Raw genomic sequence first — 18,536 nt, forward strand, 5'->3', positions numbered from 1 at the left:
CACAATTGGAGCAGCACAAAAAGAAAGAAGCTAGCAAATATGTCACATACAGCATGAGAACATTTTTACCAAAATTGTATCGTTTAAATACACATTCAGTCAACAAATTCTTTAACAAAAATTTGTTTTAAATTTGCGATCTAGATCCTGAATAGATTTCACAAAAAAACATTGGAGAGAGTTTAAATAATTACAGAGAAGTAAACTAAATTGGATATTTACGAGATTTTTTCTTCACTAATTACACAGGTAAATAATTATAGGCAAAATATAGTACATGTATTCCTTTGTTATTTTTTTCTAAAATTGTGTTAAAAATAAAATAGATTAGATAGAGAAGAAAAAAATGGAAGTCTACCCGAAACTTAACAGTATTCGAAAACAACTCAAGGAAATATCAGATACGGAATAATTATAGAGTTTTAAAATATAGGCCTAGTTGGAAATTAAATGGCTATGATAGCTGTTAAGGTTAGAAAATTTAATACCAGTAATTTTTTTTTTTAGATAAGAAAAAAAAAATCCCCAAACGCTTCATTTAACTTTTAATAATAATAAGCGCCTAGCTGGAAAAGCGGAGTTAATTATAAATTGATTTACGACCTAATGAAAAGTTTTCGGAGATCTTGTATATAAAATTTCCGTCCCTTTTAACTACCAGTTAAGCAAATTTGTTAAAATATCCCAATATAATTTACTGGATAACCTACACAATTACGGGACTGATAAATACTGTGGATTTTAGGAAATAAAACGGTATTGCAATTTACTTTTAATTTATAGCTGAGAAGAAAAAAAGAAACAAGCTTTATAGTTAAACTATTTTAGTAGCTGGATAAAAACCAACATAATTTACACTATGTTATTTTTCTTATCAGAGGTAGCTTCACCAATGGACGGTACCACAGTGGGGTCCGTTGCCATAGCAACCATCACAGTCCAGAACATGACTACCAGCAGCGGCTCCTTCACCAGCGGTTCGGTCGCCGGGTCAACGGTCAGTGTAGCGACCGTGTGCTACGCGAGCCTCAACGCCACGGACGGCGGGCCTGTCCGGCAGGTCGTCAGCGACGAGGTCCGCAACATCATCGTCGTCATCAACATGGCCATCCTCTGCCAAATCGTCAGCGCGGTGGGCGTGGTCGTCAACGTCATCAACATCTGCGTCTTCGCCCGGCTGGGGTACGGCGAGGCCATCAACGTGACGCTGACCGGCCTGGCTGTATCCGATCTCGGAATAGTCGTATTCGCCGTGTGGCTGAGTATCTGTTACAACCCGCTCTTCTCCAGCCTCGATCTCCCTTTCAAACCAAGCGAGTTTGTTTACCTAACCGCTGGGCTGCCTCGATTATCCTGCGCTCGGGTATCGAGTTGGATTTTAGCGTCCGCTTCCGTGGAACGCTGTCTGTGTATAACCATGCCTTTGACATTTAAATCCATCATCACTCCTAAACGGTCTATGTTGTATATAACTATAGTTTTCGTAGTTATGGCGGCGAGCGTTGCGCCAACTTTCTACACAAGTCGGCTCGTTTCGGTGTTTGAACCTACCAGAAACAGAACTCTCACATCTTTAACCTTCACAGCCGACCGCTTCTCTGTTGACAATATCGCATTCGCCTTCGGCGTATTTCTCTCCGTGACCTCGTTTCTAAGCGTGGCCATATTCACCGCGGTTCTAGTCTACAAGCTGCGCGAAGCGACGCAATGGCGGGAAAAGAGCGTCGTTGTTTTCAACAAAGGCAACACCCAACTTCCGTCTCTGACTCACCGGAACAAACAAGTCGGGAAAATGGTGTCGCTGATCTCCATTTTTTTCATCGTCTGCTTCACCCCCAACACGGTCAACCAGCTGGTCATGAGTTTGGTCCCAGAGTTCGCCAAAAACGGGTCGCAAGTCAACGCCAACCAGGTCTCGTGGTCGTTCGGTTTCCTGTTGGAGTCCCTCAACGCCACCGTCAACTTCTTCATCTATCTGAAGATGAGTTCCAGGTACAGGGACACCCTCAGGATGATCCTCTGGGGGAGGCAAGTTCCAGAACACGACCCCCGTTCCACGCGCGCTTCCGGCGATGGCGGAACGTACCCATTTTAAAGTGGGCCCTGCTACTGCTGTTTGATCGCTTGTTTTGTTTAGTTAGCACATTTTACTCCAGGAGGACAAAATGTAAATAATAAAGACATTACTAGTGTTTCAATCGAATATTATTGTTGTAATAGGGACAACTCAAAACATGTGTTTTTTTCCAGCCATGTCCCCGGTTGAGGGGGGGGGGGGGAGGGGCACTGTCCCCGGACAAAATAAAAAAAAAATTGTAATCAAAGTTTTTACTACGTTAACCAGCGTTCGCCTCCCGGAGGTTTCAAGTGACCCCCCCCCCCTCCCCGAAGATAGCTGTCTGAAACAAACCCTGACCCAGGGGCGTAGCGAGGGGGGCGGGTGCGGACCGCACCAGGTGACACCATTTAGGGGGGTGACACCAAGGCAAAAAATAGCAAAATATATAGCGAAAAACTTGATGGGGGGGGGTGCTAATCGAAAGTTTGAGGGGGGGGGGGGTGCAAATCGAAAATTTGAAAGTTTGTCCACAGGAAGGGTCACTACGCCTCTGGGGGGTGACACCATTAAGTGCCGCACCGGGTGACACCCGACCTCGCTACGCCACTGCCCTGACCCTAACTTACAATTTAATTAAATACCTGGACAATGACAAAATAGGACTAAGACAAAAAAAACTGGACTATGACAACATAAGACTATGACAAAACTGGACAATGACAACATAGGACTATGACAAAACTGGACGCTACTTATTACACGACATTAAATACCTGGACAAGGACACAACTGGACAATGCCAAACTGGACAATGACAAAACTGGACAATAACAAACTGGACAATGACAAACTGGATAATGAGAAACTGGACAATGGCAAAACTGGACAATGCCAAACTGGACAATGACAAACTGGATAATGAGAAACTGGACAATGACAAAACTGGACAATGGCAAAACTGGACAATGGCAAAACTGGACAATGGCAAAACTAGATAATGAAAAACTGGACAATGACAAACTGGACAATGACAACATAGGACTATGACAAAACTGGACGCTACTTATTACACGACATTAAATACCTGGACAAGGACACAACTCGACAATGACAAAACTGGACAATGACAAAAGTGGGTGTTGACAAAATGTGATATTAAACAACTCGACATGTAAACAGGACAAACATTAACAAGCTCACAATACAGTACATTCATTATTTCATTCCCACACAACAAACCGAAATGTTTTTTTTCTAGATTTTCGTTGCAGGTTATATAAACGTAGCTTATTAGTTAGTGGATAATTGATTTCAAGCTAACATTTTTTCAAAGTTATTAAAAATGTTTCGAAATAACTTTTTTTTGGTGTAAAATAATGATGAAAAAAATCTTTTTATGATGCAATGAGGATGAGAAAAACTCTAAAAACAATTCGTGAAAGATGGTAAGTGGGTCGGTTCCATCGTAAATGATGGTTGAAGTAGTTAAATGAGAAAAAAGTTTAAATTTTCACACAAAAAAAAAGTGTGATCAGTGATTGTAAATAAACTTTTTAACGAAAAACTTGAGTCAGAAAAAATCTGATAAATGCTTTGTTGGTGTTTGTAACTTTTTATTATTTTTTATAGTGATTTATGATATTTGTGAAGGGGTCGGCGTGGTCGAGTCGGTAAAGCTCATGGTTGCTAAACCGAAAAAGTCTCGAGATCGAACCCTCGGGCAGATGAGGCTCGTTAGCTGGGGACAGCCACTCTTCTAGGAGAGACAACTCCAAAATTAAACAACTGCTGCCTTGTAGTTTGTTCTTGGTTGGACAAAGGCTATGGAAGCAAATCCAAAAAGAAAAGCAGGCTGAAATCGGAGTCAATGGCCTCAATGGCGCATAACCAGTTGACACGTAACGCTTAATTGTGTTGGAGGCGTGGTCGAGTCGGCAAAAAGCTCATGGTTGATAAATTCGAACAAAGTCTCGAGTTAAAACCCACTGGCAGATAAATCTCGATCCGCCTCAACACTTATAATTAAGAACGAAGAAGAAGAAGAAGATGATATTTGTTTCTTAATGAATCCAAATTTTAAAATTTTCATTAAACAATGAATTAGATTTAAAGGAAAAAGATTTGAACACAGATTGCTGTATTCACAGGCTGAATTTGGTTCACCACACTGGCCAATTATGCCTATTCATATAAATAAATACATAAGTAGTGTTAGTTTGAAAGGTCAGCGATGAGGCTTTTTATTTGACCACTATCTAACGCAAACCCTCATGAAATAATGAATTTTATATCAATGCCAGGTAGGCTTCGAGATCTTATTTTTTTTTTTAAATTCTATAAGTATTAATTCTTTAGAAAAATAAATTTTCTTTCCGCAGCATGATTCAACGATATTTTTCGTCTCCTGATTCTTTTGTAGGATTAACAAAAACTACAAACGTTTTTGAAAATTGATTAGGGGAATTTACTCTTCAATTATTATAGTGGTTCAAACTTCAATTGAAAAAAATAATTCTTGCCTTGTTTGATTTAAAAAAAAAGTTAATTCCATTGAAGAAAGAATATTATAGAATGATACTTCTAATACCGTTTTGACGCTTGTTTTTTAGCCTACAAAGTTTATCATCTATAACTCCCCCCTTAAATGATGTAGAAGTCAATAGTAATTTGAGCTTTTGAACAAAATGTCTATTGTTAAAAATCACATATAAGTCAATTGTTGAAGAATACGATTCTTGCTTTCTTAACCAAAAGATAGACTAGTTAGAAGTAAAGACAGGTTAACATAATAATCAATTGATTATGGCATTTATTTGTAGAAATATTTCTGGAAATAATGTATGGTGATTTTATTGTATTAGAAGAAAACCGTTGACGTGGGGTGAGGTACTAGTCTTAATCAAGTGTTAATCAAGTGTTAATCAAGTGTTAATCAAGTGTTAATCAAGTCTTAATCAAGTCTTAATCAAGTGTTAATCAAGTGTTAATCAAGTGTTAATCAAGTGTTAATTAAGTGTTAATCAAGTGTTAATCAAGTGTTAATCAGGTGTTAATCAAGTGTTCATCAAGTGTTCATCAAGTCTTAATCAAGTCTTAATCAAGTCTTTATCAAGTCTAAATCAAGTGAGCGAAAATAGGCGGATCTAAGGTGTGGCGGTAGAATTTTGGTGAGCCATTTAGGGGTAATGTAGGCTTGTCAGAAGTTACACAAATCTTTGGCATATGTTTAAGATATTTTATTAAAGATAAACAACAATAATCTGTTTCTAATACGTCTTAATAATATATATTTGTTTAGCTATAGGTTCATCTCGGGTGAAAGATGATGGGTTAGCTCTCTCTCTTCCCCCCCCCCCCCCCCTCGCCCCCACCACAGACGCGCACGCGTACGCAAGCACACAAACACGCACGAAGACACACACATTCAAACATACACACACACGCAAACATAAACACCCACACGCAAACATACACACACGCAAACATACACACACGTAAACACACACATGTATGAACATAACCACACACACACAAGCATACACACACTTCCAAAACTAGTAGACTACAATCATATTAGCCAGCAATATTTCACAACCGATTCGAAATATGACCTAGCTAACCTTGGACGATTAGGTCATCGCCCAACCGACATGTGTTTAGGTCAGATTGGGCGTTCTATTCAAGTATTGAAAGTTCAGCTCACGAAAACATTGTGCATAATTTAACAACAGCAGTGTGGAAACACCCAATTAAGGACGTGACTGGTGTCAAATATGTTTCATGTCCCGGTATGATATTTGATTGTTTGGCCACACATCAGTATTTTGTGACCAGACAGATGTATTCCCATAACCAAGGGGTGATGTTTAATATGCGGAGGGGGTGTAGTTTAATGTCCCATGTGTAACGTTTTATGTACAGTGAGGAGTATTTCAAGTCCAGAGTAAAGATTAGTATTTCCATGTCCAATGGGACACGTTTTTACAAGCTTTTATTTAACTCACTTCCTCTGTCTGTCGTCAGTCGTCAGTCTGTCTAGATCGAAACGCCCGTGTGAAATTGCAGGCACTTCTAACTGACAGAAACGGTTCGTAGTTGGTACGTGGGTCAAGACATAAAGACAATGCATCGTGACATTCAATTTGACTTAATTGGTCGCCTAATTATTTTTTTTATACAGTTGGCTGTATTTTGATAAATAAAGGGGTGCATTTCATTGTTCAGAGAGGTGCATTCCTAAATCAAATTGAACTTTGACTATTTATATATATATATATATATATATATATATATATATATATATATATATATATATATATATATATATATATATATAATGATTTTAGTATTGAGAATAGAGAAGCAGGTTTGTGGAAGAGCTAGTTCCTCTATTCTAGTGTCATAAATTTGAAAATGTTATCACTATGACAAAGCTCCCCAATTATTCTACCAATGTGATCTGAAATATGTATGACATTTCTGCGTTTCATACAATATTAAACGCGCGACAGACTAAAAATTTGCATGTAGAAATTGTATGGGTTAGGACTGGCATGTTCGTGCAGACTAACACTAACAATCCTTCTCTGAGTACACTTCTATCAGGGCTTGATTGTACAATTTAACCAGGGCTTGATGGTACACTTTTCTATCAGAATGAGACTTTCAATTTTTCTGCTGTGTACGTTGATCATCCGGTGTAAGTAGAAATTTTAATATTTTGATTAATCGTTTATTAAAAGTTTACTTTAATTGGGTGTGGCGCTACATCGAATGTAATGGAAATACAAAGAAGGTAATTGTTATTTTTCAACACCCAGTGGGATGAGCTTGACCAGAACTTGTAACATGAGACATACCAAAACGTAGTTCGGATCCCGGGCTCGAGTCTATATGGAGTCCCTGAGTCCACCCAGCTCTGATGGGTACCTGACTCTGTTTCCTTGAGTCCACCCAGCTCTGATGGGTACCTGACTCTGGTCCTTGAGTCCATCCAGCTCTCATAGGTACCTGACTCTGGTCCTTGAGCCCCCCCAGCTCTGATGGGTACCTGACTCTGGTCCTTGAGTCCACCCAGCTCTGATGGGTACCTGACTCTGGTCCTTGAGTCCCCCCAGCTCTGATGGGTACCTGACTCTGGTCCTTGAGTCCACCCAGCTCTCATAGGTACCTGACTCTGGTCCTTGAGTCCACCCAGCTCTCATAGGTACCTGACTCTGGTCCTTGAGCCCCCCCCAGCTCTGATGGGTACCTGACTCTGGTCCTTGAGTCCACCCAGCTCTCATAGGTACCTGACTCTGGTCCTTGAGTCCACCCAGCTCTGATGGGTACCTGACTCTGGTCCTTGAGTCCACCCAGCTCTGACGGGTACCTGACTCTGGTCCTTGAGTCCACCCAGCTCTCATAGGTACCTGACTCTGTTTCCTTGAGTCCACCCAGCTCTGACGGGTACCTGACTCTGGTCCTTGAGTCCACCCAGCTCTCATAGGTACCTGACTCTGTTTCCTTGAGTCCCCCCAGCTCTGATGGGTACCTGACTCTGGTCATTGAGTCCACCCAGCTCTCATAGGTACCTGACTCTGGTCCTTGAGTCCCCCCAGCTCTGATGGGTACCTGACTCTGGTCATTGAGTCCACCCAGCTCTGATGGGTACCTGACTCTGTTTCCTTGAGTCCACCCAGCTCTGATGGGTACCTGACTCTGTTTCCTTGAGTCCACCCAGCTCTGACGGGTACCTGACTCTGGTCATTGAGTCCCCCCAGCTCTGACGGGTACCTGACTCTGGTCCTTGAGTCCACCCAGCTCTCATAGGTACCTGACTCTGGTCCTTGAGTCCACCCAGCTCTGATGGGTACCTGACTCTGTTTCCTTGAATCCACCCAGCTCTGACGGGTACCTGACTCTGGTCCTTGAGTCCACCCAGCTCTGATGGGTACCTGACTCTGGTCCTTGAGTCCACCCAGCTCAGATAAATGTCTCTCGTAAGGTAAGGTAAAGGTGGATGGGGATAGTGCTGAACACATTAGCAATACATAAGTCAAGGTCAAATGCAAATCTATATATAAAACTGGCTACTTTGGGAGTTCGACTACCGTAATGATTTTTAAATTATGTTTTCAGTGATTACTAATTAAAGCAAGTAACAGAAGCATAGAAATTATCTTATTGTACTATATTTTCAATTTATATTATTACTTGTAAGAACAAGATGAACTATTATGTTGGTTCTAAACTATGCGAAAATTGCAATATTAGGGGGTTATGGAGCAATCCTACGCCCATCTATTCGGTAAAATTACCAATTTTTATAGTAAAGTTTTTTTATTAGGTAATTTTAAAAATAGAAATCCTGATTGTATGTTTAAGTTCTTAATATTTCGACCAAACAATATCGCCTTCCACCCCCTCGCGTCGAGCAATTGCTATTTATCGGTCAGATAGCCACATAAGAATCAGTGATATTTATTACTCTTTAAAACAGTGAATCCACGAACAACGTATTGCAAGCAAATTAAAGTCTCTAATCTCTCACGTTAAAGTTGAGAAGAATATAAATTTCACTACCATGGCTGGAGAAATCGTATGTTATACGTTAATGTTATACGTTAATGTTATACGTTAATGTTATACGTTAATGTTATACGTTAATGTTATACGTTAATGTTATACGTTAATGTTATACGTTAATGTTATACGTTAATGTTATACGTTAATGTAACGGAGGCAGAATGGTGGATTTAAAATTTTTTTTTTAAATCGTGTGCTGTTTGTTTTTGTTGGACTTTACTTAAGGTTGGATGTATCGGGTGATTTTAGTATTTTTGGCAACTAAAATGAAAATCCAAAACAATTTCAACAATTTGGTTGTTTTCATTTTATCCTAGTCCTAGTCAACAAACATGGCTAAACTTGGTCATGTGGTTTTAATTAAAAAATATTTTTTTTTAAATTAAAAAAAAAACAACAACTTTTTCCTACAACTTAATACTGCAACATAACGAGCTTTTCAATGATTTTTTTCCTACCTTTTTGGCGATCACCTAAGGGTCTGCGCACCCCCTCCATCGCAACACCACTGCAAGTGACGTAATATAACTCGAACAATATATAGCTACTGCGTTTAGAATTTAGATCCTTGTAATGTTTATTAAGAGATACCGTCTTAGCATTTTAAAATTTTAAAAAGCTTGGTACCGTTTTCATATGTGCATTATTTTATCATTTTATTATAAAAGGTACTTGGTTTTGAAAGTATCACAAAGATAACATTTTTAATGAAACAAAATGGAATGGCAATATTTAGAAGAATATTTAAGTAATTGTTAAATTTTAAACCATGTCAGTTGTCAGACTTAGACATGCTTGAAAACATTTCCTGCCTGGTTGAATAGGTTGTGTGGCATGATATAATAAATGATCATATGTTAAAGGTTGCTAGTTACACGTTATGCGTCATCTTCATCGAATTTTTTCACCTTTTTGTGCCCAAGACACATGGGACCACCACAGAAAACTCCCTTCATTTTTTTTTTGGTCTTCTGCAATTTTCCTGGGGTTTGAACATACAGCCAGCAACCTTATTTCGTAAAAAAAAAGAACTAAAACAATAAAACTTCTAAAGCCTTAAAACTTTTAGATGAATTGGAAAATTGTTAAAGTTACAACTGGCTTTATCGTGGTTTCTATTGATTGAAAAATAAAACCAACCAAATACTAACTAGGAATAATTTTACATTATAGTTTATTTGACTTAGTCGTTAGTGGTACGTTAAGAAAGGGGAGGTTGAGAGTTCGTGTGTGAAGAAGGGATGGAATAGGGTTTTGGGGTAGATATAGGCAGAGAGTGGTTTATGTGGTGTAGTGCAGCTAATATAGATCAAAAGGTTTTTAATTGTACCTTTTAATAAAGTGTACTCTGTCTTGATTAATATAGTAGTTCAAAAAGAACCTTATATCAAAGAATTTAAAGATCTGTGCCGTAGGCCCTACATCATTTTGAACTTGTTACTATACCGTTTATTCTTATTTGAAACAGATGTCTCGATGTCTAAATACCAGCTACCATTGGATGACTACCGGACCGGCGACATTGACCTACTTCTAATTTCGTCTCCGTGGGATGACACGGCTCTTCAAGTTCGAAGGTTTAAAAATATCGTCAGGCAGTTTTTTCCGGCATCGGAACACGAACCAATGAAACTTCGGCTTCACTTGATGGTTCACGTGAACGATACTCACTCTGAATCTTTCATTCACTTTGATGATTAGAACACGACAGATGGGTTAACGGAAGGTTTAGATCAGTTGACGGAAGCATTAGACCGGTTGTTAAAGTTTCAACATTTTACCTTCAAGCGCAATCGATTTCCGTGTTTTCCAAATGCTGATGACATATTTGAAAAATCCAGTCGAATCAACGCTAAACGTCTGGCAATATTACTAACACATCTTCCTCAATATAATTGTAGATTTAGAACAGGATTATTTTATTTTTATTATATCATTTTTATGTCAGGATCAGCCTATTATAAAGAAACATATGAACAATACATTTCAGGAACAGATGATTTGCAAAACAACCAAGAGTTTAGCACTTCGCTGTGTGGAGAGTGTGGAAAAGGGTGGCTGACCTTTAGAAAATCGAGTTCACGGTCAACATTGTCTTGTTTTTTCATTAAGAAATCGGACAACAATATTAGTCGTAGAAGGGCTCGGTCTTTTTGTGAGTCAAAGAAAGCGAAATTGGCTACTTTTGAAACAAAGCAAGAACTTAATTTCTTACAGACATATCTAGAGAATATTGAAGGAGCGGGAACACACTTAACAGGATATTTTGTCCACATTGGTCTCGTTCAAAGGAAACTAGGAAAGGTGTATGGGTTTGTGTGGGAAGGTGATCTTCCCTTGACCTTCACCTTCCCCATGGTTTTGACCAATAGCTGGAGCCCCAGCGGTGCAAAGCACGTAGCTTGGATCAACATTGGCGGATCACGTCACGATAACGTGACATGCGACAGCGTGGCATTCATGACGGATCTCACAGTGTTGTTGGGCAAATTGACTCATCTTGTCATTTGTGAATTCGAACAATTCCGTCCATTGCTTCACAATAATCTAATGGTCGAAATACAACACGTGAGAGATAAAGACTTTCTCAAAATTTTGCGTCACAGTGCATTTTATTTGTATAACAACAGAATTTTAGAGTCTATTTCCAAAAACACATTCTATCATGATGCAGATAAACCGAGGTATATGTATATGTGTGATGAAGATGAATATGTATTGTATAGCTCAGTTTGTAACGGACGCAGAGAGTGTTCCAACGGTAGAGATGAAGAGATATGTGCTAAACATTCCACAATCACTGGTCAGCAGTTACCGTGCAAACTCAAAATAGGGTTTCGTCCGGAACGTTACTATTCTGTTGAACAGCAGTGTGATGGGCAATACGACTGTCCCGGGGGTGAGGATGAAGAAGACTGTGATAACGGTTGTTTGGAAACCTTGTGTGAGGACGGCACGTGTCTCCCGAGTCAGTGGTTCTCAAACACGAGTCATGTGTGTGAGCTGACGCAGGCAGACACCGTAGAGTCAGCAGCTACTGTAAACCTAACTGACGACAAGAACTGTTCAGCGTTAAGCGGAGACTGTCCTACTGTCTACTCTAAGACCATTGACGACAGGCTCATGTATTGTAGAGACAAAGACGGGAATACAGACGCAAGTACAAATGTTCTTGGCACAAGAAAGTTGGCTCCTCACTGTGTACATTTGAAAGGAAAATACAATAGCAAATTAGGTTGTTCGGATTTGTCGCATCTAGAACATTGCGACAACTTTAACTGTTCTGAAGGTTTGTATAAGTGTCCTGATTCGTACTGTATCCCTCTGTATAGCATTAACGATGGGTATCCAGACTGTCCTTATGGAGAAGACGAATTAGTTGAAATACAAGCTAGGGATCTGTTTAAATGTAAGTCTGATGATAATTATAGAACTGTTTACATCCTACCCGTTCACGTATGTGACAACAAGACACACTGTTCACGTGGCGATGACGAGTTAGACTGTCACGTGGTATGCCCTGAAGGGTTTCACTGTGAAGGGGGCGTGGTCTACCCCGCCATACACCCAGGTGAAATACACTTAACCAGCCTCAGTGAATTCGACAGCAACACAAAATATTTAAACCTATCCGGTATAGATTTGTCCAAGATAACTCCTGCATCACGTGGTAATCTCAATGCACTTGTTGAACTTCACGCGTCCAACTGTAATCTATCCAGTGATGAAAATATTTTCTTCAACCCCGACCAAAACGCCCAGGTTTATCTTATAGACCTGAGTTTCAACAACATAAGACAGTTAACCCGTCATAACATACTCGATATAACTCCTAATTTAAGGGTATTTAATCTTTCACATAATAGGGCACTGAATTATATTAATTTTGTGGAATACCAATCTATTCAAATAAGAACGTTTGATTTATCTTACACTAACATTACAGAATTTGAATTTGCATTGCGTCAGTTGCAAGAGTTAAACCTTAGTCACACCCGAGTTAACATTTTGTATGTTGCACCTTCTAAAAATCCACATCAGCTGGTAACACTCGATGTAAGATCAACTGAATTAAAAATAAACGAAAACACGGTTAGAGCTCTCGCGCACATCAGCGTCACTTCCGGTTTCTACGTAGACCATTTTCAGATGTGTTGTCCCAAAGTCCGCGGCCCGGGCATCCCTGGGGATTTCTGTTACGCCCCCACCGACGCCATTTCATCGTGTGATGATCTTTTAGGCGACCAGTTCAAGAGGGTACTGCTTTGGATTTTGGCTGTCGTCTCCGTTGTTGGTAATCTGACGGTGATCGGGTTTAGGTTAGCGTATGAAAGAAAAGTTTTAACCAAAAGTTATCGATTGTTTGTAATAAACCTCAGCGTATCCGATATGATAATGGGGGTTTATCTGTTTATCATAGCCGGAAATGACGTTTATTACCGAGACGATTACATCATACATGACTCAGAATGGCGTCACAGTTCCATGTGCACAGCGGCCGGTTTCCTAGCAACGCTCTCATGTGAAACGTCAGCGTTGTTTGTGCTGCTCGTCACACTGGAGAGGTATTTGGTCATACGGTTCCCACTGGGACCTTACAGGATCAAACGCGCGCTGAAATATTTCTTGCTTCTTTTAACCTGGGTGGTTGGCGCAGGGTTGGCCATCGTTCCTCTGCTACACCCAAACTGGGCCGTGTATTCCTCTAACGGAATGTGTCTAGGCTTGCCGATGATGAAAAATCAAGAATCAGGATGGGCGTATTCTTTTGGGGTTTTTCTCGTATTTAATTGCATCTTATTTCTTCTAATAGCCATGGGTCAGTTGGCCATCTTTCAGGCCATGTCCAGAGAAAAGACGCACCTCCACACCGGCGCACAAAGCCTCGCTCAGCGAAGACGTGAGATCACGGTCGCCAAAAACTTGTCCCTGGTTGTCATGTCCAATTTTCTCTGTTGGTTTCCGATCTGCGTCATTGGTCTAATGACCGCGCGTGGTCACACGTTCAGTCAGCAGACGTACGGCTGGCTGGCCGTGTTCGTGCTGCCGCTAAACTCGGCCGTTAATCCCGTGATCTACACACTTCCGGTTGTATACAAGAGATGGGAGGACTTTAAGAAAGGGAATACAGGAAACAATAACCCGACACCAGTCACCTCGATTTGAAAGGGTATTTTGTTAAAATTCAATGTGACTAGCCGTTAGGTTAGGTTTGGTTAGCCTAACATAGGCCGCTGACAAGAGCTTTCCAGGCATCTGTCCTGGGCTAGTCTCTCCAATCAGTGTTTCTTCCAGACTTTTTTCTCCGGGAGTGGGGGGGGGGACTTGATATTTTCAGGGGGCAGTCAGCAGTTTCCGGGGGGGGGGGCGGACACTAGTAAAAGTATATGTTTGCTATATAAACTCCATCTCGTTCGGGGGGGGGGGGGGCGGTAGACTATTTTCGGGGGAAGGAGGGAACCCCCTCGAAGAGATGCCTGGAAGAAACTCTGTCTCCAACTGTCCCCAGGTGTGTCCCATCTTCTTGGTGTCTTCTTCCAGATCTCTTCTCCGGGTCTTCTTTGGTCTACCTCTTTTCCTTATGCCCTGTGGACTTCAGATGAGGGCCTGTTTTGTTGAGCGTGTTTGATACTAATTGTCTACACGTTTTGATTAGACGCTCTTGATCAATTTTGTATTTTGCTGGACTACAATCTATCTGAAACTTTTGGATAACAACTGTGGCTGATGGATTAACGAATGATCAAAACAAAAAACCTTTAAGTAGAAACCTACTTATTTAAAGCGATAATGTAAAGGAGGAGAAGGGTTGCTAGAAAGTTAGAATGGAAAGAGTTCGGTCGATGTTTTATAAACTTTTGATGAACACTTGGCAAAATTGCTAAGACTTATTCGTTTGTATCGTGGGCACATTTTACAAAATTATTTGCTTTATAGACTTGTATAATGGACTAAAAATTCAAGAAAAGAATTTAGCTTATTAACTTCACAATAGAGCGTGATGAAGTAGGGTGATACCTCATATCAATAATACATGTCTAATAAATTAAAAGCTATTGGCCAAGACAAGCTCGCATAGTTTTCAATTAAAAATTAACTTTTAATGTCATAAAACCATAACTTAATGTTATTAAAATTATTATTTTTTAAAACCATACCCACTGTACTAAAGAATCCTACTGATTCCAATTTTTTTCTTTATTTAGACGATTACCATTACTTATTATTACTGTAACAATATTTTAAATAAAACATTAAAAGTAACAACTATGAGTTGATCTTACATTTGTACTATCAACAAATTGGAGGAATTGAACATGTCTTTAAAAAAGTATTCAAGCTTTCAGTAACAAGTGTTAAATGTTTTTTTGTCACTGTTTAATTTTTTTTACAATATCAAGCAGCACCTGCATTAAGTTGAGTATGTGATACACAAACACCTTATAATAAGACTCAATTTTTGCAGGTTACTCTAATGTGAAAATTTTAGTCAATACCGTTGGTATGTGCACACATTATAAAACAAAAATCTCGATATTTTAATCAGAACACATACTCTTTGTACTACAACATTTATAATTACAATAATATTTTCTGATTGTGCTTCTGTTTGTAATGTAGATATTAGATATAGCATCTATCTATCTATATACTACTAAAAGTCAAGTTTGTTTACATGTTTGAATATTTATTTGTTTGCCTGATCGACTATTGTGATATGTTCGACTCTATCTGGAAAGCTGTAAAATGGTATGCAGGTAGAGAATAATTTTTTAATGCAGACAGACTGTTGATCACAAATTTATTTAAAGACGTTAATTAATTTATTGATTTATTCCTACGCAGAATAACCCATTTTTTTTTAAAATGTTAAAACCTTGACTAAACTTTGTGGGAATAGTGACGTCACAGGTTTTTGTTTACTCTTTAGTACAATAAAATGGCGGCGTCTATTGAAGAAAATTGTGTTCCCATTCAAAAGTTTAACGCGTTCTAAATCTAATTTTCTGTCGGTCATAACTTTAACAATACGTCCGTTTGCTGTATTTATTACGTTCCAACACTTATATCAATTTTCAACTGTCTTTTTCATTTAGTTTTACGATAAATTTCTCCAGATCTAAAGATCAGCTATCGAAGGAAATTTATGAATCTAGCCTAGATCTAGATCTAGATCTAGCCTAGATGTAGGTCACTAGATTCAATGTAAATTCTACATCTAGAATCTATTTCAGGCCTTAATTATTTTATATAAATCTTTGTTTGGCTTATTTAAGATAAAATTTAATTTGAAAGTTAGTACTACTAGACTTATTTTTAGATCTAGATCTAGAATCTATACGCGTAAATCAAGTTGCATAAGGAGACACATAGTATAGTATAAAAATTCACTTGTGACGTCACGAGTAAATAGCTAAAATGGTAGCGTAGTCAGCTCTCATGCAGGAGGCACGGGTTCTAGACCAATATGTCAATGAAATTTTTTTTTTCAATTTTTTTTTTTAGATGTGAATGATAACGTTGCCTATCTGAACTTGGCAAGATACAGGGCAGGTGAAGTAGAGTTCATCTGTTTCTTTGTCCTAAGCATATGAAAGGATAGTGTGGTCAGATACATGCTCGGCTGGAATTGTTTTTTAAACGATAAAAACATGTTGTCTGAGACTTGGCAGGACACTGGGCAGGTGAAGTAGAGTTGAGTAGGTCACCTGTGACGTCAGTTTATGAAGGGATAGTCCGAAATCGGTGTTTTCGGTGTTTTTAAAAGATAAAAAACATATATTTGAATGTGGGGTCTGTTTTTTGTGACGATAAGTGACACTGCAGTAGCGTACCGAGGAGGGGGGGGGGGGACGGTAGGGGAGGGGAGGCGGGGGGTGGGGAGGGGAGGCGGGGGGTGGGGAGGGGAGGCGGGGGGTGGGGAGGGGAGGCGGGGGTGGGGAGGGGAGGCGGGGGTGGGGAGGGGGAGGGGAGGCGGGGGGGGGAAGGGGGGGGTGGGGAGGTGGAGGGGGGAAGGGGGGGGACATATGTTGGGGCGCCAAAATGGTTTGGAAAAATAAATTGATAGGTTGAGGGGGGTTCAAATCGAAAGTTTGAGTGTGGGGGGGGTGCACATCAAAAGTTTGAGGGGGGGGGGTTCAAATCGAAAACTTTGTCCCCGGGCGCCGGGAAGGGTCGCTATGCCTCTGAGTGACAGACGTGATGTTTTTTTGATGGATGACCCCCGAAACCCACAGTTATCCAACGGATGACGGGTATTCTAGTATACTACTAAAAGTCAAGTTTGTTTACATGTTTGAATATTTATTTGTTTGTTTGCCTGATTGACTATTGTGATATGTTCGACTCTATCTGGAAAGCTGTAAAATAGTATGCAGGTAGAGAATAATTTTTTAATGCAGACAGACTGTTGATCACAAATTTATTTAAAGACGTTAATTAATTTATTGATTTATTCATAGTTAAATTAACCGTATTTTTTTAAAAATGTTAATACTTTGAATAAACTTTGTGGGGATAGTGACGTCCCTTGGTGTGTTTACATTTTTGGTACAATAAAAATGGCGGACCCCATCATAGACTTTGTGGCCCATTCAAAAGTTTAACGCGTTACAAAGCTAATTTTCTGCTGGCTATAACTTAAACAATACGTCCGTTTGCTGTATTTATTACGTTCCAACACTTATATCAATTTTCAACTGTCTTTTTCATTTAGTTTTACGATAAATTTCTCTAGATCTAAAGATCAGCTATCGAAGGAAATTTATGAATCTAGCCTAGATCTAGATCTAGATCTAGATCTAGCCTAGATGTAGGTCACTAGATTCAATGTAAATTCTACATCTAGAATCTATTTCAGGCCTTAATTATTTTATATAAATCTTTGTTTGGCTTATTTAAGATAAAATTTAATTTGAAAGTTAGTACTACTAGACTTATTTTTAGATCTAGATCTAGAATCTATACGCGTAAATCAAGTTGCATAAGGAGACACATAGTATAGTATAAAAATTCACTTGTGACGTCACGAGTAAATAGCTAAAATGGTAGCGTAGTCAGCTCTCATGCAGGAGGCACGGGTTCTAGACCAATATGTCAATGAAATTTTTTTTTTCAATTTTTTTTTTTAGATGTGAATGATAACGTTGCCTATCTGAACTTGGCAAGATACAGGGCAGGTGAAGTAGAGTTCATCTGTTTCTTTGTCCTAAGCATATGAAAGGATAGTGTGGTCAGATACATGCTCGGCTGGAATTGTTTTTTAAACGATAAAAACATGTTGTCTGAGACTTGGCAGGACACTGGGCAGGTGAAGTAGAGTTGAGTAGGTCACCTGTGACGTCAGTTTATAAAGGGATAGTCCGAAATCGGTGTTTTCGGTGTTTTTAAAAGATAAAAAACATATATTTGAATGTGGGGTCTGTTTTTTGTGACGATAAGTGACACTGCAGTAGCGTACCGAGGAGGGGGGGGGGGGGACGGTAGGGGAGGGGAGGCGGGGGGTGGGGAGGGGAGGCGGGGGGGGGGAAGGGGAGGCGGGGGGTGGGGAGGTGGAGGGGGGAAGGGGGGGGGGGACATATGTTGGGGCGCCAAAATGGTTTGGAAAAATAAATTGATAGGTTGAGTGGGGTTCAAATCGAAAGTTTGAGTGGGGGGGGGTGCACATCAAAAGTTTGAGGGGGGGGGTTCAAATCGAAAACTTTGTCCCCGGGCGCCGGGAAGGGTCGCTATGCCTCTGAGTGACAGACGTGATGTTTTTTGATGGATGACCCCCGAAACCCACAGTTATCCAACGGATGACGGGTATTCTAGTATACTACTAAAAGTCAAGTTTGTTTACATGTTTGAATATTTATTTTTTTGTTTTTTTGTTTGCCTGATTGACTATCTCGCATGGTTGCACTCATCG

The 18,536-nt window shown here is 39.7% G+C and overlaps 1 protein-coding gene across 1 annotated transcript; it reads left to right on the plus strand.

The window, feature by feature from the left end:
* The first annotated feature begins 859 nt into the window (after positions 1–859).
* LOC131938325 (neurotensin receptor type 2-like) lies at positions 860–2,095 on the plus strand. The gene has a single exon (XM_059296332.1). It carries the CDS (start codon positions 860–862, stop codon positions 2,093–2,095), a length of 1,236 nt encoding a protein of 411 aa, XP_059152315.1.
* Positions 2,096–18,536: the final 16,441 nt, after the last annotated feature.

This window comes from Physella acuta, unplaced genomic scaffold (genome assembly GCF_028476545.2).
Source record: "Physella acuta isolate Inbredline_101_S28 unplaced genomic scaffold, ASM2847654v3 ptg000242l, whole genome shotgun sequence".
Taxonomy (NCBI): Eukaryota; Metazoa; Mollusca; class Gastropoda; family Physidae; genus Physella; species Physella acuta.